The 23,989-nt window shown below is 67.9% G+C and overlaps 1 protein-coding gene across 1 annotated transcript in view; it reads left to right on the top strand.

Moving 5' to 3' along the window:
* The window catches only part of CFAP74 (cilia and flagella associated protein 74), a 32,161-nt gene that overhangs the window by 5,251 nt on the left and 2,921 nt on the right, over window positions 1-23,989 (top strand). The window contains 25 exon segments of the mRNA XM_054720784.1: window positions 377-550; window positions 1,026-1,136; window positions 1,380-1,482; window positions 2,050-2,207; window positions 2,940-3,144; window positions 4,093-4,260; window positions 5,120-5,293; window positions 6,048-6,166; window positions 7,099-7,165; window positions 7,413-7,502; window positions 11,938-12,102; window positions 13,394-13,511; window positions 14,531-14,601; window positions 15,080-15,202; window positions 16,241-16,362; window positions 17,104-17,232; window positions 17,848-17,935; window positions 18,405-18,578; window positions 19,494-19,627; window positions 20,914-21,190; window positions 22,163-22,261; window positions 22,842-22,981; window positions 23,368-23,502; window positions 23,675-23,784; window positions 23,888-23,943. Coding sequence (XP_054576759.1) covers window positions 377-550; window positions 1,026-1,136; window positions 1,380-1,482; window positions 2,050-2,207; window positions 2,940-3,144; window positions 4,093-4,260; window positions 5,120-5,293; window positions 6,048-6,166; window positions 7,099-7,165; window positions 7,413-7,502; window positions 11,938-12,102; window positions 13,394-13,511; window positions 14,531-14,601; window positions 15,080-15,202; window positions 16,241-16,362; window positions 17,104-17,232; window positions 17,848-17,935; window positions 18,405-18,578; window positions 19,494-19,627; window positions 20,914-21,190; window positions 22,163-22,261; window positions 22,842-22,981; window positions 23,368-23,502; window positions 23,675-23,784; window positions 23,888-23,943 — 3,310 coding nt within the window.

Raw genomic sequence — 23,989 nt, 5'->3', positions numbered from 1 at the left:
AGCCCGTGGGCCTGCCGCTCCGAGGGGCTGCCGGCGGGGAACGGCCCCTCCTGGAGAAGCGCGGAGGCCCATGGGGAGCGGGGGGGCTGGGAGTCTCAGGGGGGATGGCGGGCCAGGCGAAGGCACCGCTGAGCTGAAGAGGGTACGTGGCCGCCAGGCGCTTGGGGGACCCGGCTCTGACGCGGTTCCGCCCACTCCTTTGCTGTGCGGTGCAGCCGTGGGCCGCCTCCGGCCCCAGCCCCGCGCCTCCTCTCGGAGCCGGAGGCCGGGAGGGACATATCCCGGCCTTGCTGAGGGAGACGGGCGAGTGGGCGCCCCTGCCCCACGCGTGCCACGCCCACGTGTGCCACGCCCATACGGCGCCCTCCTCCTCCAGGAACGTCACGTGGCACACCCCCCTCCTGGAGGGCCAGATGGAGGGCCTGCAGCCGGCGGCCCGGGAGGAGCCGGAGGCCTCGGGGAGGAGCCTGCAGGTGCAGGCGGCCCAGCAGCTCTGCAAGGAGAAGGAGGCCTGGGGGAAGTCGGAGCGGAACCGGCTGCTGCGGGTCAGGTGGGCTGGACGCAGGCCCTGCCCCTGCCCGAGTCCCTCTCATCGGCCTCCCATCGGTGTCCCTCCTGGAACCCCTCTCCCCTCGGCTCCCCGTCCTCCCGAGGCTCCGCCCCTGGGCTCCGAGGCAGGGAGAGCATCCCCAGGCGTGTCCCAGCCAGGGACCCTGCACCCCACCTGAAGGATGCGCGTCCCCCTCTGGCCCCTGTGCACGCACACGTGTGTGTGTGTGTGTGTGTGTGTGAACCCCCTCATCACTCAGCGCTCTGTCTCCATCCAGGGCCCCCACTCTCTCTAAAAACCAACCCTAGGCCACACCTTTCTGCCGCCCACGTGGGGTCTAAGTCCCCGGTCCTCACCCACGTGGTCCTGGTTCCTGGGCTCCCTCCGCCGGATCCGGGCCCCCCCACGCTCCCCCGCACGGACCTGCGTCCCGCGGGGCCTGGCGGCGGGCGAGCTGGAGGTACCTGTCTCGCAGGCGGTCCACGCACCTGCAGAAGGAGCACGGGCTGCGGCACCAGAAGCTGGTGGAGGACGCCAGGAGGAACCACCGGGTGGCGGTGACCTTCCTGAAGGCCTCCCTGGGCAGGTGCGCCTCCCGGCGGGCGGGGCGGGCGGGGCGGGCGGGGAGGCGGGGTCCTGCGTGCGGTGGCCCGGCCTCCGTTTGTCATGGCGTCTCATCATCGTCAGACGGGGATGAATGTGTACGTTTGGCTGCGAGCTGCGTGCCCGTGTGTCCAGGGCAGGGCCACGGGCACGGGCCTCCGTCCGGCTCCCCTTCTGTCCCCCACGCCTCCCTGCGGCGTGGCCGTTCACGGTGCCCACTCCCCAGGGTGCAGGAGCGGGAGCGGGAGCGGGAGCGGGCGGCCCTCGAGCACGTGCAGAGGCGCATGGACGCCGTGCTGGCCCTGAAGCACAGCATCACGGCCAACCGGGTAGGCACCTCCCCCCGCATCTCACCGTCCTCCAGCCTCACCCCTGCCCACCCTCCCGAACCCCCTCCTGGCCCCCCCGGCCCCCCCGAAGTGCCCCCCACGTCGTCTCAGGACTCAGTGCTCCCTGGGGACGCACCCAGCGTCCGCCCGGCTTCCTGGTCAGACACAGGTCGGCCAGAGGACAGCAGCATGGCCGCCTCCACCCGCCTGCCTGCGGGGAGGGCCGTGACCAGGTTCCAGGGGCCGGGCCTCCCTGGGGGAGGTGACCCCCGGGGCTCAGCAGGTGCAGTCAGGCCAGGGAAGCGGGGGAGGGGGGACGGCCTCTGTGGAGGCTCCGAGGCAGGAGCGGGCACTAGGGGGAGGCAGTGGGCGGGCAGAGCATGGGGCACGGAGATGAGCGGGCAGGCACACAGCCGCACGGACGGGCTCCGCCACCCGAGGACGCAGGAGGGGGCTCCGTGTGTACGTGTGCACACACGTGTGTGTGTGTGTGTGCGCGCACATGTGTGTACACACGTGTGTGCATGCCCTGCTAACGCCGTGGCCTCTGTGTGTTCTGTTCCCAAGGAAACGCTCCGGAAATTTCAAGCGTGGGGCCAGGCCAAGGCGGAGCTGGCTGCGCGGAGGGCCCAGGCGGAGAAGCAGGCGATTCTGGCCCGAGGCGGGGACGCCTTCAAGCTGCTCTTCCATCAGCGCCGGCGCCAGGAGCTGGAGGCCCAGAAACGGTGAGGCCCCGGAGGTGCCGCCTGACGGGGTGGGGGGTGCGGGCGCACCAGCCTGCCCCCGCCCCCCGTCCCTTCCTGGGCTGAGGCCGCCGGGCTCACCTTCAGTGCTCAGCCTCTGGGGCCTCCCTTCCCGTCCCCCCAGACCACAGCGCGGCTGTCGTTCACCCGAGACAGCCCTGGGCCTGGCCGGGCCCCCCCCACAGCTCCCGGGCACCGGCCCTGAGAGCTGGCCCCACAGGTCGCCCACCCAGCGCCCTGCAGGAGTGCTCGCTCAGGCCCAGGTTCCTGCCCGCCCCTCCAGCCTGTCCCTCTCCCCTCCCCCGAGCCGCTAGCATCTGCCCAGGTGTGGCCTCCCGGTCTGCTCCCTGGGACAGCGGCTCTTGTCCAGGTGCCTGCGCATCACCCCTTCCTGGTGGGGCCCCGAGCAGCTCTGCCAGCCCCCAGTCCCTTCGTCCGGGGCAGGAGGCGGGAGGGACCGGAGGAGCCGCTGGAGTGAACGAGTGAGGAGCTCAGGCCCTGAGGCTGCCTCCTGTGTGTGCACCTCCGTGGGGCACCCCTGCCTCCGGCAGGAAGCTCACGAGGGCTGAGGCCCTGTGTGCTGTGGGGCCTGGTCTGGGTGGAGGTTCGAGTCCCGGGCTCCCCAGAGCAGGGGGCCAGGCCTGGACGGCTGGGCAGGGCCTGTGCTCGGGGCGGCCCAGCCGCACGCCTGCTCTGAGCCGCCGCGTTCTCCAGCGCCTTCGAGGAGGAGCAGACGCTCAGGAAGCACGAGATCGTGGGTCGGCTTCTGAAGGAGGAGGCTGCAGAGAGCAAGAGGAAGCCGCCGCCATCACCACCAGCTGCGGCCACGGGCACCGCCCAGCCCTCCCTGCGGAACAAGACCTGGGCCTACCTGGCCGACCTCAGCGAGGGGAGGCCGCCCCGGGCTCCGGGCCTGGCGGTGAGCCCCGCGGGGAGCACAGGGGACGTGGCGTAGCCTCCCCGTGCGTGAACCCAGGCCAAGGATTCCCTCCCGCTTCTTCCCGAGGGCGGGGCCCTGACACAGCCGCGCTGGGCGGTCCGACGGCCCTCGTGGTCCCCTCGGAGCGGCTCAGGTCCGCGGCAGGTGGGAGCCGGCCTGCCCTGGGCGACAGCTCAGGTGTGAGGGGCGGGACCCGGGACCTGCACCTCGTCAGCCACGGGCGCCACGGCTCGGGCACTCCCCTCCCCAGTTTACAGGCCAAAGACCGAAGGTCGGTCACGGGCCTGGGCCGATGTGTGCCCATCCCCCACACGCAGGTTATCAGCTGGGGCCAGAGACGGCTCTTTCCTCTCGGTCTCACCCCCCCGCCTGGGGGCTGTCTGCCTGCCTCTCCCGGGTGGGGGCTGGGAGGCAGGAGCCCCCCTGAGCCTGGCGGGCACTTTCCATTCTGCATTGTGACTGCTGTGACCCCAGCACCTGAAGGTCAAGGCCACTGGCTTCAACAACCCGCTGCCAGCAACACCCTCCGGCTTCCTCTCCCCAAGCATTTTAGGTCTTTTCCTGTTTCCCCGGCACCTGCCCCCCTCCCCTCCCGCAGCCGCCGGGGCCTCCATCTGCGTCCTGACCTCCGTCTGACGTCCTGTCTGGCTCGGAGCCCCAGCTCTGTCCGGGGGTGGTGTTTCCCGGGAAAACCAGAAATGCCGGCAGCTCAGGGTCAGGCAGGAGGGGCACAGCCACCAGGGAGAGGCTTGCTTCGTGGGCATCGGGGGAAAACGCACAGCAGTGTAGACGCACGTGCTCCTTTTAAGTGGAAAAACTTGCAAACGGGGGCTCTGGTGGGCCGGAACGCGGAAGAGCCGGGTCCCTGACCCCATGTCCTTGCTGCTGCTGGTCCCTGTCCCCACCCGGCCGCTGTGCTCCCCACAGGAGAACGACAGCCTTCCAGTCCTCGAGCGCCCCAGGCTGATGCAAACCACCTCCAGCGAGTCCATCCAGGTCGACTCCGGGAGCCTCCGGAGCCGCAGCTGGGAAGACCAGACCCTGGCGGAGCCGGAGATCTCCGGCCTCTGGAACAAGGGCTACGAGTCGCACCAGGTATCTGCTCTCGTGCGTTAAGGCGCTCACAGCTGGACACGGACTGCGTCTTTCATCCCCACGCCCCCCGCCCCCGCCTTCCCTCTCCCCGCCCGGCCGGCCTCGTGGAACGAAGGGCACGCCCCCCCCCCGGGCCGGACCTCCCAGCCTCCGTGGGGCCCCGCGGGGATGCGGCCAGGGCCTCGCTGTTGGGACGATTCCTCATTTTGTTCCGCTTCGTCTTCGGGAAAGAATTTCCAGAAAAGGCACGAGTTCAGAATGTCCCTCGAAAGCCTTTTTCAAGGAACGTGCTCCGTGCGGAGCCCTGGCCGCCGGACCCTGAGGGGCAGACACAGCTGGACGGGCCAAGAAGTCCGCCAGCGCCCGGGGCGCTCCCAGGACCGTGGCCACCGCCATGGCTCTGTCCCCGCACCGGCCGGCCACGGCCTGGCCACGCAGATGGGTGCCGTGGCTGTAAAGGCAAAGCCACGCTGGTTCCGGGGACGCTGGCTGATGGGGCCCGAGACAGGAGGGCGGGGCCTGAGCCAGGCCGTCCGGCCAGGGCAGCGAGGGCAGCAGGACACCCAGCTCCTCGCCGGACGCACAGAACTTTCAGGAAGGCAGCCCTGGGGCGGGCCCGGTCCCCGCGGCAGGAGGTCCTGCTCGGGGCCTCCGGGCCGAGTTTGGCGTAGGAACCGCCGCTTTGCGCTCTCTCCCCAGGTCTGCTGGGGCCCTGGCCGCCCTCGTCTTCTCTTCCTCTGAAGTGAGGCGCCCGCCTGGCTCACGCGGGGCTCCCTGGTGACCCCTGACGGGGTGCGCCGCCCTCTGCCCGGGGCCAGGCCTTGCCTCTGGCCCAGGCTCTGTCCCTGTGCACCCCCAGGGGCCCAAGGAGGACGTGGACCGGAAGCCCGTGGGGGGGACCAAGATGGAGAAGGACATCCTGGCCCGCACCATGGAGCAGCTGCGCGGCGGCGTGATCCACAAGCAGGTGGCGTCCGGGCGCGAGTTCAAAGGGTGTCCCTTCAACAGCAAACCCAAGCTCCTCCACTTCAAGGTGACCCGCCCCACCCCACACCCCCCCCCCACACCCCCCACACCCCCCACACACCCACACACCCACCCCCACCCCCACCCACACCCCACCCCCACACCCCCACCCACAGCCACACCCACACCCCCCACACCCACACCCCCACCCACACCCCACCCCCACCCCACCCCCCACACCCACACCCACACCCACACCCCCACCCCACCTCCACCCCCCCACCCCCACCCCCCCCCACACCCCCCACACCCCCCACACACCCACACCCCCACCCCACCCCCACCCCCACCCCCACACACCCACACCCCCCATCCCCACCCCCACACCCCCACCCCACCCCACTCACACCCCCACCCCCACCCCCACCCCCACACCCCCACCCCACTCACACCCCCACCCACACCCCCATCCCCACCCCCGCGGCCGGGGCAGGGGTGACCGGCTCAGGCCGCCTTCCTTCGAGGGGGCGTGGCTTCTGAGTGTCCTATTGCAAAGGGAGAGAGGGCAGGCCTCCTCCGTCAGTCCCTGCAGGGGAGGGGCTGTGGGCGCCAGGATGTACCCAGCCCTGGGCCCTACGCTGTCCAGCCGCCCCCCAAGCTCCCCCTGGGGTCCCCAGGAAGCTGCTTCCTGCTCTGACTCGTGGGAGCCCGGCACCCCTCACCCTGCTCCGCCAGCCACAGAGGGGCAGCTGTGGGCGGGGGGACCTCCCACGCCTGCCAGCTCGGTCTCCCGGGCGCGAGGTCACGCTCGGTGTCCCTAGGACTTCGACATCGGCAAAGTGTACAAGAAGAGGATGACGCTGATCAACGCCACCTACACCATCAACTACTGCAAGCTGGAGGGCGTGGACGAGCACCTGCGGGACTTCGTCAGCATCGTGTGAGGGCGGGCGCCCCGCCACTCAGGCCCACAGCCCCGCCCCCCCCGCCGCCTCCCCCCGCCTCCCCCCCCCCCCCCCCGCCCCTTTTCTCAGACCTGCCCACAGCTCCCGGGTTCAGATCTCCGGACAGCTGCTCCCCCAGGGCCTCTGCGGCCCTGTCCCCGCCCGGCCCGGCCCCACGCCGCGGCTCGCTCCCCTCCGTGGCCGTGCGCAGCGGCTGCCACGCTCCCACTGAGGCTCTCCCTCACGTGGCGCGTTTCTCGTTTCTAAAAGCTCTAAGTTCTCCTCCAAACGGCCTCGCTCCCTCCTGGGCCCGGAGCCCTGTGGGCGGTGACCCCACGCCGAGGGAGGCTCCGGTCAGCCCGGTCCTGCTGCCCCGGTCTCTGCTCGGCCTCACGCCTGGGGCCTGCCCTCCCAGGTGGGGCTGGGACCCGCTGCCCAGGGCCCTTCGGTCGGACCCCACCTGGGACAGGCCGAGTCCCGCCTCTCGCACCATGACCCAGGCCAGGGCGCCGACTCCACGTCGCCTGGGCAGCTGCAGCCCTGTTTCTGGAACTTTCCCTGACATGGGGCTCCCTCCCTGGCATCGCCCTCACCCTGGGCCCTCGGTCTGGGCTTGGCACGTCCCCAGGGCAGCGGTGGCCGTGGCCGCTGCCACCTCACGGCGTCCCCTCCGCCCCGGCCCCTGGGGGCTTTTCTCGCAGCTCCTTCCTCCTCCTCCACCCACCCACCCGCTCCCCGCTGGGGCGCCCTGTGGGCGAGTCCTGGGAGGCACGGGTGCAGCGCTGGGGGCAGGCGGGAGGGGGCCCGGCGGCGGGAGGGACCAGGTCCCCGCAGGGGCCGCCCTCAGGGAGCCCAGCACCGTCCCCGTGGGTGCTGCGGGCGGCCGCGTGCGGGGAGGTTCATCGGGACGTGCCTGTCTGTGCCTCAGCTTCGACCCCCCTGGCCCCATGTCCGCCGGCATGTCCTGCGAAGTGCTGGTCACCTTCAAGCCCATGGTGAGTGCGGCTCCGGACGAGGGGTGAGGCGGGCGCTGCACGTCCCCGCCGGTCCTGGGCTCCCGGCTCCCGCAGGCCCGCTGCCCTGTTATCTCCCAAACACGCCGCTCACGTCCCCGGGCGGGCGGGAGCCCCTGCCCTCTGGGTCTGGGGTCTGTGCAGGGGGGTCCCCTGGCCTGGCCGGTACCGCCCTCGGGGCCCGTCACGCGTCGCAGGGAGCCACACGCGTGCTGCCCGGTTCTCTCAGGTGGAGAAGGACCTGGAGGGACGGATCTGGTTCCTGGCGCAGACCGGCCGGTTTTCCATCCCGCTGAAGTGCTCCATCAAGCAGTGCTCCGTGCGTCCCGGCTGAGCGGAGGGGCCCCGGAGCAGGGGTCGGGGGGAGGAGAAGGGGGGCTGTGGGTCTCCGTCGCCCCCTCCCCTGAGACACACATGTGTGCGTCCACGCAGGACATGCCCCATGCTGGGCGGAGCCCAGACCCAGGACCCAGGGTCCGCTCTGCAGCCCTGGGGCCCCCCACTTAGTCACCGCGCCTCCGCAGCATCCCGTGTGCGCACCTGGTCTTTCTCTCGCCTTGGACCCGTTTCACCCGTTTTGCCCCCTCTCCTCCCCCGCCACAGCCGCCAGCCTGCTCTGTGGTCCGTGTCTGTGGACCCCACAGTGAGAGCCGAGCCTGCCTCTGTGGGACCCCCGCGGGGCCACTGCCCTCCAGGCCCCTCCTTTCCCACGGAGCGAGTCCCTCCAGTTCAGCCCCGGCTGCGCGTCCCTCTGCCGGCCCCTGGCCCCCCCGCCCCGCCCCGCCCCGCCCCTGTGAGGATTCTGCGGGAACGTGGGGTGTTCATCTCCTCGAGACACTGACTCCATCTCCTCCACAAACTCCCGGACGCAGGCCCGCCGGCCTGAGGCAGCCCACCCCCCCCACCCCCCGCTTCCTGAGGGAACCCCACACTTTCCCCGCCTCCTCGCCAGCCGTGTCGTTGGCTGATTGGCTGGCGGCGGCCGTGCTGACAGGTGTGGGGGGCCCTCACTGGGGTTTTAACCTGCGTCTCAGGTGGTGGGCGACGTGGAGCATCCTGTCACGTGCCTCTGGCCGCCCGTACATCCTCCTTGGGGAGGCGCACGCGGACCCTCTGCCGTTTCTGAACGCGTTTGCTTGCTGGTCGCTCTCGGGCTGTGTGCGTTCTTTGTGTGTCCTGGGCCGTGGCCCCACGCCAGCCGGGTGGCTTCCCTCATCCCGTAGGCCCTTTCTGCGCGGCCGGGCAGAGCTGATGCGCTTTCATTAGGAGGGTGCCAGGCCGGAGCAGCAGAGCGAGCTCTGCCCTGGCCCATCGGTGACCCCCCCCCCCCCCCGAACTCGCGGTGACATCTGCCGCCTCTGCCGACATGCCTGCTCTTGCTGACGCTTGGCGGTGAGTCAGCAGCTCCGGGCACTCACCCCCTGGGGCACGCGGTGGACGAGGGCGCTGTCCTCCACTCCCTCCTGCCGGCACCGTCAGCGCCCGCACACGCTGCGGAACCAGGGTCTCCGGACTCACAGCGGCACCAGCAGCGACTGTGTGTCTGGTCAGAGTGGTGGGCGGGGCTCCCAGCCTCCAGCAGAGCTGCTCGCAGAGGCCCCCGGAGCCCACGCGGGAGCAGTCAGGCCTCCCTCGCCTCCCTCCCCCTAACGAGCCCCGTGGCCCCGTCCTCCGTCCCGGGCAGGGCGGCCCCCGCCGCCGAGGGGAGGGAGCAGCAAGAGCGTGGTCTGATCTACACCAAGACCAGCGGAGCGCCTGCCTGTCCCTCCGGGCGCCGCCCGCGGTCCCCAGACCCCCTGCGCTCCGGGATTCCTGAGCCAGGACGCAGTGGGCACGCACACTGTCTGGCTGTTGGTGCCCAGGGCCTCCTCCTTCCTTCGGGCTTTCATTGCGGAAACGATCGCGGGTAACTGAGCCTCGCAGCCTCACAGCCTCCCCAGGGCCCAGCCGGGTGGGCAGTGCCCTCACACCTGTGCGGCCCTCACACCTGCGCAGCCCTCACACCTGCGCGGCCCTCACCTGCGCGGCCCTCACCTGCGCGGCCCTCACACCTGTGCGGCCCTCACACCTGCGCGGCCCTCACCGTCCCCCAGGCCGGCTCCACTCCGCAGGATGGAAACTGTCCCCAGTGAGCACTCACGCCCCCTCCCTTCCTCCCCACCCCCACCCCCGCCCACTGCCTGCTCGGCCTCCGTGCACCGGCCCCTCCAAGGACCTTACGTAATGGCACCACACGTGTCTGTCCTGTGACTGGCCTGCCCCGCTCGGCAGCGTGGCCTCAGGGCCCGCCCGTGTTGGGGCAGGTGACAGGCCTGCCTGCCTTCTCAGGGCGCGATGGGCACGTCCTCTGCGCCTCAGCCGGCACCCCTCGTTCCTGCAGGCTGTCCTCTGCGCTCACTGGGTTTCTGTGCTGACATGTTTAAGCTCCTTTCTCCTTTCCACTGTGTCTCCTCCACCCCCTCTCCCTTGGTGGTTGCCATGGGGACTGCATTTAGCATCCTCAGGTCCTGGCCCCGATTTGGGCGCCTGGCGTCTCCCCTCGGTGGCCGCACAACCCGCCCCGCACAGCCACCCGCCCCGTGAGTGGCACCTCCATAACCTGCGGACCCAGCAACGCGCTAACCCTCCTGTGGGTGCCTTAGTCTCGGTTCCGCAGAAACACAACGTGGTTAAGACCAAAGTGACGGCAGCACTAGCTTCCAGGCGGAGGGAGAGCTGCTTCTCGTGGGAAGCTGTGTTGGTCCTGAATCGCGCAGGGAACAGCGCCGCCTTGCTCGCCTCCTGGCGGCGTCTCCCGGGGCCTTGCCTTCCACCCGGCTGCCCGAACGTGTCCTGCAGGGCGGCCCATGGTCACGGACCCGCCCTCCCTCCCCCTGCTTCTTTCTGAGACTGGGGTGTCTTTGCTTCTCCCTCACTTTGGAAAGTTGGGGTGCTGCCTTCCCAGGGCAGTGCTGTGTCCAGCTGAATCGGGGGCTCTGCCGTGAGAAGGAAGAGAGCGGCTGGAGGGCGGCCGTGGCCCCTGTCCCCCGAAGCCCTGCACCACCCTGATGTGCCCACGCACCTGCTGCCGCTCCCACTCACAGCATGCCCGCCCCTCCCCAGGGCTGGCAGGGCACGGCCACGGCAGCATCTCTGTCTCCCTGCGGCGTCTCAGTCTGGTGCCTCCAGCAGCTCGGGGACACCCACACACGGACTTACACGCACCCACACATTCACTTCTGATCCCCTCTCCTCACCACGCACAGGTCCACGTGGGTTTCCGTTCTGTGTGTGATTTGGACGTGTGGGAGGGAGCCCCTTTCCTCTCGTGGCCCAGCGTGCTGGCAGGCCATGGTGCCAAGTCGGAGGGAGGCTGCTGCCTGGAGGTCTCGTTCTCCACCGTCGGCATTTCCGGCTGTGAGCCGCCCGTGGGCACCACTTTCCCCGCCTCCCGCGAGTTTCAGTCTGCCGTGTCTTGTTTTCGTTTGTCTCTCTGTCTTTTCTCGTTTCGTGCTCCGTCCCTCAGTGGTTTGAGGACGCGTTTATTCCCATGGCGCGGTGACCTTTCCGGTTTGCGGCGTGTTGTTGATTCCGGCTGTGGCTGGAGACGTGCTTGGCAGACACCCATCTCTCCACGTCAGTGAGGTTTCCCACGTCTGCGACCTCACGTGGGGTCTGTCCTGTAGAACAGGCGGCTGTTGGGTGTGGGCTGTGCGTCTGTCTGTCTGTTGGGTCTCGCTGTCTGTCTTGCTGCTCAGCTCCTCCGACTCTGGTTTCCGCTGGGCTCCGCCAGGGCCCGTCCGCTCCCGGGAGAGGAGGGTCCCAGGGCTGTTTCTCTCATCGCATCTGTCAAGCGCCACACGGTGCACGCGGTTTGGTGGTCTCTGCTTAGGTGTGGGGGCAGCACCGCGGCCCCTTTGTGTGCTGGGCCTGTCGTTAGCGTGCAGCCACTGATCTTATCATCTCAGTTTCGCCTTCTCCAGAAAGTCACATGGTTGGGGGTGCACAGGCTGTGGCCTCTCAGGTCAGCTCCTTCCTCCTAACGAGATGCATTTAGGCTCCTGCCATGAGAGCGTGCTTCTTTCTGGCCAGCGTGGCTTTTCAGGAGGTGGACTCGGGCTCCCCAGGTCATGGCCAGCCCAGGACCTGTTCCCAGGAAATGATCACGTCCCTGGTGTGTGCAGACCGCCCCCCCCCTCCTGCCTAGAGCCAGACACAGGCCCACCCTGAGCAGGAGGAAGGCCTGCGTCCTGGGCCACTCCCCCAGGGCCACTCCCCCATGCCTGCTCCCCACAGGGCTGCTCCCCCAGGGCCGCTCCTCTCATAACTGCTCCCCCACGGCTGCTCCCACAGGGCTGCTCCCCACAGGACTGCTCCCCCATGGCTGCTCCCCACAGAGCTGCTCTCCACAGGGCTGCTCCCCACAGAGCTGCTCCCCCACAGCTGCTCCCGCAGGGCTGCTCCCCACAGGGCTGCTCCCCACAGGGCTGCTCCCCCACGGCCGCTCCCACAGGGCTGCTCCCCCAGGGCTGCTCCCCACAGGGCTGCTCCCCCACGGCCGCTCCCACAGGGCTGCTCCCCCAGGGCTGCTCCCCACAGTTCCACTCCCCATGGCTGCTCCCCCAGGGCTACTCCCCACAGGGCTGCTCCCCACAGGGCTACTCCCCACAGGGCCACTCCCCACAGGGCCACTCCCCCAGGGCTGTGGATGGCAGGTGGGTTCAGCACGGGCTGCTGCCTGGCCCAGTCACCCTCCCACTGGCGTCTCTCGGCAGCTGACCCTGGACAAGGAGCTCATCAACTTTGGCAGCTACGTGGTGGGTGAGACGGCATCCCGGGTCATCACCCTGTCCAACATCGGGGCCCTGGGCACTGGGTTCCGGGTCCAGCTGGAGTCTGAGCCCTGTGAGTTGGAGCTGGGCCAGTCGACCATCAGAGTGGTGAGTGTCCCACTGCCCAGTGCACCCAGGGGGAGCAGCGGGGATGCAGGGGGGCTGGAGGGGCAGGGCGTCCTGCTCTGGGTAGAAGACACCCCCGTGAAGGAGTGAAGGATGAGGGGTCACAGGGCCAGTGCCCGCTCCAGCAGGTGGCAGCACTGCAGTGGCCAAGCACTCCGGAGCCCAGCCTCCCACGTGTGCCTCTGAGTCCTGGTGGGGCCTCCCTGCCCAAAGGCTGTGCAGATGGGCCCCCAGTTGGTGCCACAGACAGCTCCCCGCACCCCAGCTCCCTGGGCGCATGGTGGGTGCGGATGGGGGAGGGAAACCGCCTTTTTAAACACTCGTCCGAATTAGTTACACTTTTCTACAAGAAGCACCGTGCTGGCCCTGGCACTGACAGGTCACGGGTCCAATTCCCGGCCGAGGGCACGGACCTGGGCTGCAGGTTGGATCCCCAGCCCAGGTTGGGGGCAGGTGTGGGAGGCAACCGATCGATGTGTTTCACCTCGATGCTTCTCTCCCAGCTCCCTTCCGCTCTTTGTAAGGAATCAGGGGGAGAAAATCCTCATGTGAGGAGTAACAAAAAGACAAAAAGCGGCAGCAGTGTGAGCCCACTTTGAAGCTCTGTCCGCCATGGGGCGGAGACTCCGTGAAGTCTACCCAGGGAGGGCGGGGAGGGATGTCCAAGCAGCGATGCGGACGGCTGCTGGGCAGAGGTGGGCGGCACCGGGGTGTGATACCTGCCCAAGCAGGGCCCCGGGATGGTGGGTGATGAGGGCACAAGGCCAGGCTTGCTGGGTGGGCACGTGCCTGGCCCTCGGGGTGCTCCTGGGGGCCAGCTCTGCGCTCTCCGAGTGGGTGTCTGTCTACCTGGCAGCAGCTCCCCAAACCGAGCCCCTCTATCGCCCTGTGGTCCTGGAGCCGCACGCGGCATTGTCGCCCTGCTGCACGCACAGCAGAGAGGGCGGGGGCAGTGAGCTCTGGGTGGGAAGCAGGGGTGGGGCCGGGCCAGGAGAGGAGCTCGCAGCCTGAGTGGGGGGCGGGGGGCGGGGGGGCACACAGTGACTCCAGGACGGGCACCAATGCCCGTGGGCTCCGAGGAGGAGCCGGGACCAGCCTGCCGGGGCTGGAGCTGCATGAGCCATGCCATCGGACCGCAGGAGCCAGCAGCACCCGCCAGGCCGGGCCGGGCTCCCGTGTGAGTGCGAGGCGATGCACACGCCAGGCCGGGCCGGGCTCCCGTGTGAGTGCGAGGCGATGCACACGCCAGCACAGGTGTCTGTGCTCTCCGTAGAGCAGCGTCTTCACCTACGACGAGAGGAGCATGTACGAGAAGGTCCTCCCCGCCGTCTCAGAGCCGCAGGTGGGCACCGAGCCCTCCCTGATGGACCAGGACCCGATGCGCAGCCCAGGTGAGGGGTGCAGACGTGCACGGGGAACGGGGCGGGGGGGGGGGGCAGGACCACGGTGCAGCCAGGTGAGGGGCAGGTCGGAGGCCCCGGCAGCACTGAGCCCCTCGGAGGAGCCGCCCAGGGCCCTGCGGTGCATCGGGAAGGAATTTGCAGGGCTCGCTCTCGGCCACAGGAAGCAGTGGCGAAGGGAGGACGGAAGTGGCTTAGCTGTCTCCTCACCTCCCTGGAAGGTCCTCACTGGGACGTGAGGAGCCCGGGGGCGCAGCCTGGGACGGAGGGGGAGGGGACAGAGGGGAGTCCTCGGGGCTCCTGGCGGGGTCGCTGGAGGCACAGCCCCCGGGGCCCGGGGCTCGGTGCAGAGAGCACATGGCACGGGCAGTTGGGTCGGGAGTCGTGGCGTTGGCCCGGGGCCCAGCCCTGCGCTGAGGAGGGACAGCGCCCGGCAGGCTGACCTGCAGAGCGGCCTCCCACCTCCCTTCACAGTTCTTCCCGACTCAGCAGTCCCTCCGCGCCACCGGTCACCCGGCAATGGCAGGCATGGGGGGGGGGGGGTCCTTCAAGAAGGTGGGGAGCCGCTGCCCCGCCTGGGCCCTGCCCCGGCCGCAGCCCGCAGCCGCCCTCCCCCTGCACTAGGTCCCTCTCGGCCGGCCATGCTCCTCAACACACATCCTGCTGTTTGCTCATCTCAACAAAAAACCCCTCGAGTCTTGTCTCCCCCCCCCCTTCTGCTTGAAATGAACCCCAAAGGCTGGCTGGGGTGCTCTCTCCTCTCGGGCTGCTGCGCCCACCTCCCCGTCACTGGGGCTTTGGGCAAAGCCTCCCCGCCCCCCTTCCTGCTCCCAAGGTGGCCCCCTCATGCTCCGAGCAGCAGGTGATGCAGAGCAGGGAAGGGTCTCCCCCAACTCCAGCTCCCGGGCCCCTGGGTCAGCTGGAAGGGTCGGGGTGACCGTGTCTCGGGGGTGGGCACAGCTTCCCCTCTGCTTGGCCCGTCCTCACATCTGAAGCGCCTCCTCTTCCAGAATCGGAGGATGTGACCACCGTCCTGCACATGTTCTCCAACGAGGAGCAGATGGAGATCACGCTGGGAGAGGTGAGCGAGGCCCCGCCAGCCACCGCCTCCAGCCTCCCGGTCTGCGGGCCCACCCAGGCAGGCGGCCTTCCCTGGTCCGAGCCGCCACGGCCGCGGGCGGGAAGCCTCTGGGCAGTGCAGTCCGCCGGCACCGTCCCGAGCGGGTCTGGTAGAACAAGGGCAGCGACGGCCGGATTGTGGGTGCAGGGCCTGCTGAGCTGTGGCGGCGTGTGAGCATGTGTGCGTGTGTGTGTGCATGTGTGAGCATGTGCAAGGCCTGCAGTCATTGAGGAGAGCAGTGCTGGGCTGGGGGAGCATGCGGGGGCAGGGGGGGTGCTTATGCCAGCCCTTCCCCCCGTTCGGCCGGGATCTGGGCCAGGAAGGCAGGGCCGGGCTTTGTGGTGCTGCCTCCACTGCCCTCAGGGACACGCCCGCGGGGAGGCCTGGGAGGCGCCGTCGTGGAGCAGGGAGCCTGAGCCCGGCGCCCGTCTCCGTGCAGGTAACAGAGGGCTACATCGGCCCCTTCAGCTCCATCAAAGTGCCCATCATTTTCTCCCCGGTCACGCCCGGCACCGTCCAGAGCAGGTTCCAGGTCATGTTCAAGAACCAGCAGTGCCCGACAGTGAGTGTCCTCAGCCCAGCACGCCTCCCGGGGCGCCCTGCCCCACGCCATGCGGCGGCACGCCTCCACACTCAGGCAGCTGGTGGTGGCACGGACAGTTGGCACCCACAGCCAACAATGACACATGTCCATGAGCATATGCACACACGTGTCCACATGGGTGTGTGTCTACCCACACACGTGTCCACACATATACGGACGTGTTTGTGGGCACACGGTCATGTGCGTGTATGTCCATACACATGTGTACACACGTGCATGTGTTCATGCACACGGCCTTTGCTCTAAATCACTAGAAATGTCTTTCTTAATTTCCAAGTAGTTAAATTTCCTTTTGTTACTTTTTTCATTTGTTTTTGCGTCTGTGGAATTATGCTCAGATAATATAACGTGCACTCGCTCTCTTTTTTAATTTGTTAAAGTTTTGTTTGTGACGAGAGGTGAGGTTAACTGTGAAGACGATGAGCAGATCTGGTGGCCGATGACTCCCATGCCCCTTCCCTCCCTGCCCCTCCCGTGTCGGCCCCGCATCTCCGCAGGCGGCTCCCGGCTCCGTTAGGCCCAGAGCGAGGGCCCTTGCTCACTGCCATGCACTGTGCCGCTCCCAGGCCCGCCCACGCCCTCTCGCGCCGTGCTGTGCCGCGCCCGGCGTCCTTGGGGCTCCACCTCCCTCTCTGTCCCCCCAGCACAGCCACCCTGTGATCGTCGCTTTGGATCTTTTTTAAAAATATATTTTTATTGATGTCAGAGAGGAAGGGGAGGGAGGGAGAGAGAGAATCATGGATCAGCTGCCTCCTGCACGCCCCACCCTGGGGATCGAGCCCGCAACCCAGGCCTGTGTCCTGACCGGGAATCGAACCCTGACCTCCTGGTTCACAGGGCGACGCTCAGCCCCTGAGCCGCGCCGGCCGGGCTGATTGGGAGTTCTCACAGTAGAGAGACTTCTCTTAATCACACGCTGAGAAGTGCCCTGGACCCAGGCATGGCCAGTGCCGCCTGTCCCCACGTGGCCGGCGCCAACTCTGCCCTCCCGTCTAGTTGCACTTCCGCGTCATCGGCGTGGCGGTCGACGTGCCGGTCTGGGTGCCCAAGTCCATCGTGGACCTGAAGATATGCATGTTCGACCGGCTGTACCAGGACACCATCCAGGTCCAAACGCGGTGCGTGCGCCGTGGGCTCAGGGCCGGCTGGGTCGGCGAGAAGCCTGAGGAGGCGTCTGGGGGCTCTTCCAGGGCCCGGGGGTCCCAGGACCAGGTCACAGGTCCTGCCCACCGGGACAGCCCTTCTCCTGTAGCTGAGAGGCCTGTGGGGGAGCCGGGGAGGGGAGCCCTGGGGAGAGGGGGCCCCAGGGACCAGCTGTGATGGGGGCATCACGTAGCATGGCGCCCGCGGGTGGGGTGGGCGCGCGCAGCCCCTCTGGCTGGTCCTGAGCTGGGAGCAGAGACAGAACTTCACGGAGCTGCAGCCACGGACCACGGCCTGACCATCCGGGAGCCCCGAGCGGCCCGCGAGTCTGTGCTGCCCGCGCGGGGCCAGCCTGCCCCGAGCCTGTGCCTGGGCGGGAGGGGGGCGGAGGCCAGTCAGACAGGGTCCCCCCATCACCCCGAGGCCTCCAGGCCCGGCACCAGCGCCTGCCTGGCAGGGGGCCTCCCAGGAAGCCCTCAGGTTTCTGAGAACCTGCAAGGACCGCGTCCCGGTGGTGGTGTTTTCATTCACGAGATTTCTCACCTGACTTGGGGGCGGGAAGGCCAGCCCCTGAGAGACAGGGCTGGGAGGCCCTGGCAGTGACGGCAAGGCGCAGCTTGGCGTGGGGGTGCCCCGAGCGCCCTGGGGCCGGGTGGTGAGAGCTAACAGGCCCTGCAGGCGGTTAACCCCTGTCCCGTCTCCCCTCCGGGCCGCAGGTCGAAGGCGGCCCTGCGTCTGAAGTTCGAGGTGTGCAAGGAGCTCAGGGGGCACATGGAGCTCCTGCCGGAGACGGGCTACATCCAGGCCCTGTCGTCCTACTCAGTGCAGCTCAAGTTCCTGCCGCGGTGAGCGCCGGGCTCGGGCGGCGGGCTGGGTCCCGGGCGGGGAGCAGGGGCGGTGCCCGGGGAGCTCCCCATGCCCTGTGTTTCCTGCACCCGTAGCTCTTGCATGGCTTATTCCAGAGCGGGCAGGACGGAGCGCTGCTGCCCCACTTATCGCTGCCTTCCCTGGCCGGGCTCAAACCCGCAACCGTGGCGTATGGGGACGGTGCTCTACCCACTGGGCTACCCAGCCAGGGCTAATCGCAGGACTGAAAAGCACCACTCAGATTTTTTAAAAATAGAAATATTTACATAAAAAAATAAATCAGCCTGAGGACTGAAGGGTCCCGAGTTCAATTCCCAGTCAGGACACAGGCCCGGGTTTTGGGGCGTGCAGGCGGCAGCCAATTGATGATTCTCTCTCATCACTGATGTTTCTATCTCTCTCTTCCTCTCTGGAATCAATTATACACACGTGCGTGTGTGTGTGTGAGCGTGTGTGTGTGTGTGTGTGTGTGAGCATGTGTGTGTGTGTGTGTGAGCGTGCATGTGTGTGTGTGCACCACTCAGGTCAGTTTCACTGTCGTTCCCCGAAATATAAACGCGAGGAGCTCATGCGAGTGGTGCGGTCTCTTGCAGACACTCTCTCCCCGAGGACGCAGGCAAGTATTTCGACAGGGAGAGCCGGATCCTGGAGGCCCCGCTGACAATCCGCGTGGCCGACCAGGTCCGTGGGGGCCTCCGGGAACGCTGGTGTTTGGGGAGCAGGGGGTGCTCTGGGAGTTGGGCCCCCGGCGGGTTTCCAGTCACCAGGCGTCACCAGGCGGCCCCCGCAGGGGAATGCAGGAGGGGAGTGTGGTCAGCGGGGCTCGGGGCTCCCCTGGCTGCGGGCGGTCCCAGCACCCAGACCCCACGTGCCACACACTCACACACCTGCTCACACTCACACCCGCAACTGACCTCACACTCAGACCGCAGAGCGTGGCATGCACATCCTCAGGACATGCACATGTGTGTGCACACGCGTGTTCACTCCCACGTCTCCCATTGGCACCTCGGTTACAGCTGCATCCACTTGCAGGTTGGGTGGCAGAAGAGGGGGTTCTCTGAGGGCGAGCCGTGTCCGTGAGGGCCCCGCGGCCGCAGCGAGGCTCCTGGCGGTCCGTGACTGGATGTGCTGGCCCTTTGCCCGTCAGGTCAAGCCCGTGGAGTTCACCGTCCACGCCACCGTCACCACCTCGGACCTGGAGCTCAGCCCCTTGGAGGTGGACTTCGGCTACTGCACCATCTACGAGGCCATCAGGGCCCCAATCAGCGTCTGCAACCTCTCCCTCCTGCCCCAGGAGTTTGGGTTCGTCGGGGTCCCCAAGGTGCGTCACGTGGGCAGGGAGGGCGTGGGGGCAGGGACTGAGTCAGGAAGCTCTGGGCACAGGTCAGGTGACTGCTGACCCGGAGTCCAAGCCGCCTCCCCCTCCCCGCCTCCCTCCTCACTCCTCTACCCGGCTCTCTCTGCTCGTCCCTCTCCCCGTCCCTCCTGCCCCTGTCGCTGCCTCACCCTGCCTTTCTCCACCCCTCCTCTCTCTCCCTCTCTGGCCGCTGCACCCACCGACTCCAGACCCCTCTGCCCCCGCCTTCCTGCCAGAGCTCTGGCCTGCCTGGCCCCGCAGGGCAGCCAAGATGAGGCCTCTCCCTGGCGGCCCGTCCCCTCCTGGAGATGCCCCTCTGTAGACCTCACCGTCCACACACAGTACACACATGTGCTCACATGCACGCAGACACTCACAGCATGTGCTCACACGCATGCAGATACTCACATGCACACTCACAAGCATGTGCTCACACGCATGCAGATACTCACACACACACTCACAGCATGTGCTCACACGCATGCAGATACTCACATGCACACTCACAAGCATGTGCTCACACGCATGCAGATACTCACACACACACTCACAGCATGTGCTCACACGCATGCAGATACTCACATGCACACTCACAAACACAAGCATGCGCTCATGCATGCAGACACTCATACACACAAGCATGTGCTCACATGCACACAGACACATGCACAGACATACATATACTCACAGGCATGCAGACACACATATACACACTTACAGACACACATGCGCTTACATGCACGCAAACGTGCTCGCACACTAACATATACACCGACATGCACATCACACACTGCCGCGCCAGTCCCCACGCGTGCCCCGCAGTCCCCATGACGCTCCCGCAGACACTGTGTGTGCTCTTGGTGCCGTGGTGCCGTGCAGTTTGTGGACATCCAGCCCAACGACGGCTTCGGGACGATCCTGCCCCTGGAGACCATGGATCTCGACCTGATCTTCCAGCCCACGAAGGCCAAGGAGTACAGGTTCGAGCTCGTCTGCAAGTCGGAGATCAACCGGTGAGCCGGGCCAGGGGGCGGCGGGGGGGGGGGCGCTGAGGGGCCGACAGGGGCCTGGGGTGTGTGTGTGTGGACATGTGTATGAGTGTTTGGTGTGCCTGTATGCATGTGAGCGTAGACACATGTGTGAGTTCATGTGAGTATGCATGTGTCTGAGTGTACTATATGTGGGGGCATGTGTGAGTGTGTGGACATATGTGTTCGAACGTGTGTACATGTGTGTACATGTGTGTGGTCATGTGTGTGATGTGTGTGGGTGCACATGTGGGCATGATGGAGGGCCTGAGTGAGTTGCCAGAGGCAAACGACCCAAATCCGGTCGGGAGACGTGCCGCACGTGACCTCGTGGCGCAAAGAAAGGCGTTCCCGGGGTGAGTGACGCCGGGGGCACCCCGTTCCCGCGGAAGGGTGAAGCCACACGTCAGTCACGGGGACCCGACCGGCTGGGGGACAGCAGCCCGGCCGCCTTCCTGAGAGGAGAACATGTCACACGTAGCTCTGACGCCTCACCCGCTCCGCAGCTGCCCGCGTCCGAATAAGGCCTCAGGGGTCGTGGAACCCGTGGGCGTGAGAGGCCACGTGGCGATGTCTTGGTGTGTGACATCTCCGGCACCGCAAGGGTGACGGGCGGCCAGCACCGCCCTCACACGGGCACTGGATGCTCCACGGTCGGGATGGAAGCCGGGCCGGCTGTGGGCACCGCGCAGAGGAGATGCGGACGGAGCCCCCGGGGCTAAAACTCCGAGGGCCGTGCCTCTTCGCGACGGCCGCTCGCAGTTCACTTGCTGTGCCTGCCGTGCAGGCTCCTGTGCTTACACCTGAGGAGCAGGTTCTCTGTCTTGTTTCTTTAACGTCAGTAAACACGTAACCAAACAAGCCAGCATGGCCTCCTTAGTAACCTGTGACGGACATGTTAACTGTCCACTCAAGATGTGCACAGAGCCCTGGCCACGTAGCTCCGCTGGCGAGCGCTTCTTCCCGAAACGCCAAGGGTGGGGGCTCAGTCCCCGGTCAGGGCACAGACAAGAATCCGCCCGTGAGGCCATAGCTGAGGGGAGCCACGATGGAAGCCTGGAGGGGGCGGGGGGGGGGGGGCGGGCAGAGCTGCACCGCAGCTCCCAAGTGCATGGAAGTTACCGCCGGGGCCGTGAGCAGCCTGTGACCCTGCGTCTGTCCCGGGCGCCTGCGCCGAGCCACCCACACTCAGAGCCACCTGGTCCGGCGCAGAGGGGCCCCACGCTGCAGCTGGGTGCCCGGCTGACCCCGTGCACCCTGGTCGCTCACAGGTGCTTCAAGATGACCTGCCGGGGTGTGGGCGTCCACCCGCCCCTGCAGCTGTCCCACTACCAGGTCAAGTTCGCGGCCACCGCCCTGTACGACATGTCGGTGGCCTCCCTGTACGTGATGAACTCCCACCTGAGCATGAACTCGCTGACGCACTCCGTGCCCCGCGTCGGCTCCGAGGACACCTGCCCCGTGGGGCCCACGTCCTTCCAGTTCCTGCTGCCCCCCGACTCGCCCATCACCATCTCGCCCTCGGTGGGGACTGTGTTGCCAGGAAAGGTGGGTGTGGGCCCACGGGGGTGGGCGGGCACCACAGCCTGGCTCTGCCCGCCCTGACGCAGCAGGTGTGGGGTCAGCTCTGGCCCCTGCAACCCAGGCAGGTCAGGGGCGCGAGCTCAGCCAGGAAGAGGCCAGCCCTGCCCGGCAGGGGCGCCACGCTGTCCCCCAGGCACCGGGCTGGGCTCGGGCAGGGCAGCCGGGTGGGTCCAGAGGCCTGGTCTCCAGGCGCACAGGTGTCTGTCTGTCCACTGGGTTGGTCCAGGGTTCCCCCGACTTCACCCCCCAGGTCCTCACAGCCTCTCTGTTACTTCCTGACCTCAGAAAGGTAGGGGGGCTGTTGAGAGGACTGTGTGAGGGGCACATGGAGGTGCGGGGGTGCAGGGCCCCCGGGTTCCAGAAAGGAGGGTTATGTGACACTCATTGCATTAACTGTACAATACTGCTTACGGAATGGCCTGCAAGGGGTTATTACAGGGCACCGCTCCGTCTCCCTCCCCTGCCCTCCCCTTTTCCCTTCTCCTCCCCCTCTCCTTTCCCCTCCCTGTCTCCCCCTCTCTCCCCTGTCTCTTCCTCTCTCCCTCTCTCTCTCTCATCCCCCACACGCCACACCCCCCACCGGACATGGTCGAGCACCTTTGCTGTACGGCCCAGGGAGCCCGCTGAGCTTTGGAAAGCCGGCTGTGCTGGTCATGGGCGGTCACGGGCAGGAACTCACCCCACATCTCCAAGGCTGAGAACAGAGTTTCCTTCCTCATCCATGTCGGGGGTGGGGGCCGGGGCCGACCCACGTGGGCAGAGTGGGCTTGGGAATCATGCCCGGCAGCCCACCCTGCCTTCCCGGAGGGGCGTGCCTCCCCGAGGCCCCCAGGAGAGACGGGCGCACACCAGGAGGGTGGCAGGACCGCGGAGGGGAGCCAGGGAGCTGGGGCAGCGGGTGCCGGGCGGGCTCTGCCCTCGACCCTCTCCCCCCAGAGATGCCTGGTCCAGGTGGCCTTCCGGCCCGTGCTGTCCAACGACCTGATCCGCCAGCAGGCCTTCCACGCCCAGAGTACAGACGGGGATGTCAAAGGGGTGCGTGCGGACTCTGGCTCCGGAACGCTCCGCCCCCCTCGAGGCCCCGGGCCAGGCCCCAGGCCAGGAGCGCGGGGCAGATGTTCGCCGTTTCCAGGGGCTACGACTTGTCCTTGGGAGACCCCCCTGAGGGAGGACCCCCCCGAGGGAGACCCCCCCGAGGGAGGACCCCCTGAGGGAGGACGCGACACAGCAGAGGAGCAGGGTCCACAGCGCAGGGGGCGCCCCCCCCCCCCCCCCGCCCCGGGCCCAGCGCAGGGTCAGGCTGCCCGAGGGCTCTGCCGGGACGGACGGGGCGCACTCCCCAGCGCTGTTTTTGTCCTGAGCGCTTGCTCAGACCCCCTCCTGGCGGCTCTGTGCCCTCTTGGTGCCTCGGTTCCCCTGGGCACCGGGCGGTTGGTGCACAGGCCAGGGCCTCTGCCCGGGGCCCGCTGCTCCGGACTCTCACTCGTCTTTCTTGCTCCAGCCCCTGCCCGTCTTCCTGAGGGAGCCACTTGGGGTGTGGGCCGCCACTCCCTGCATGCCCATCCCCCCCAGCCCCCGGGTTCAAGCACTGGCCAGCCGGCCTCTCACCTCCCAGTCCCACAGGGAGCCGGTCACCCCCCGGAGGGACCGGCGGCGGCTGTCCATGTCCTTACTGCGCATGCACAGCCGGGATCGCCCCTCCCGGGCCTCGGCCGCCCACACCCCCCCGTCGCAGAAGCAGGAGCTCAAGTTCAGGTGGGCGTGAGCCCGCTCCCCGCCCTTCCCTCCAGGCCCCTGCGAGGGGACCCCGCGCTGCCCCCACAGACTCCCCCACAGACTCCTCCACTGGAGTCCAGGCCCTGCCTCGGCCACCCGGGGAGCGGGAGCCCAGAGAGCGCGGTGGGCCTGGCTCGCCTGCGGCTCCAGGAACCTGCTCTCTGGCCGGGCGCCTGAGCGGGACCTTGGGGTCCGGGGAGGCCCCACAGGAACCAGGGAAGGTGGGCAGTCGGCTGGCCGACGACACTGGCACAGCCCGAGTGGCCCCACGTGGCCGAGCCCTGACGAGCCGGTGCCCCGTGTGGGGAGGGCGGGGCCGGGGCGCGTGGGGCACGGGCGCGGGCGCCATTCCGGCCTCGTTCCAGCTCCGAGGAGTACCAGGTGGCCCGGGCCACCCTGGCCAGGACGTTCCAGGGGCGGTTTGACAAGATCGTGGTCCCCTGCGTCGTGGCCAGTGGCGACATCCAAGACAGGAAGGGGACGGAGCCCCTGAGCTTCAGGTGCGGTGCTTGGCCTGGGCGGGGTGGCCGGTCCGAGGTCCCTCTTCCTCGTCCGCTCCCAACCCAGACCCAGGTCCGGAGGGCCAGGGCCAGGGCTAGGGGGGTGGGGCCGGGGCTCGGGGTCGGACTGGGGCCGGGGCACGGGGCCACCAGCACCCTGCCTGCCCGCCAGCCCCCACAACACGCTGTTCCTGGAGCTGTGGTGCCCGGCGGTGGCTCCATCCATCATCGTGGTGTCTGACAAAGGCAACACCATCTCCAACTTCGGTGACGTCGCTGTAGGTGAGTCCTCGTTGGGCCCCCCCCCCACCCACAGGAGCCTGGGCCCTGGACCCACCTGCCCCGATGGCCCCTGGGCTTGGGGCTGTGACTGGCCCCGTTTCAGGTCACCGGAGCTCAAAGAAGGTGTCCATCCAGAACATCTCCTCCGAGGACATGTCCGTATCCTTGTCCACACTCTGCACAGGCCTGCGGGGTGGGAGCGGGG

This window comes from Eptesicus fuscus, chromosome 9 (assembly GCF_027574615.1).
Source record: "Eptesicus fuscus isolate TK198812 chromosome 9, DD_ASM_mEF_20220401, whole genome shotgun sequence".
Taxonomy (NCBI): Eukaryota; Metazoa; Chordata; class Mammalia; order Chiroptera; family Vespertilionidae; genus Eptesicus; species Eptesicus fuscus.
The sequence above is the reverse complement of the archived record's forward strand: the minus strand, read 5'-3'. Positions and strand labels throughout refer to the sequence as shown.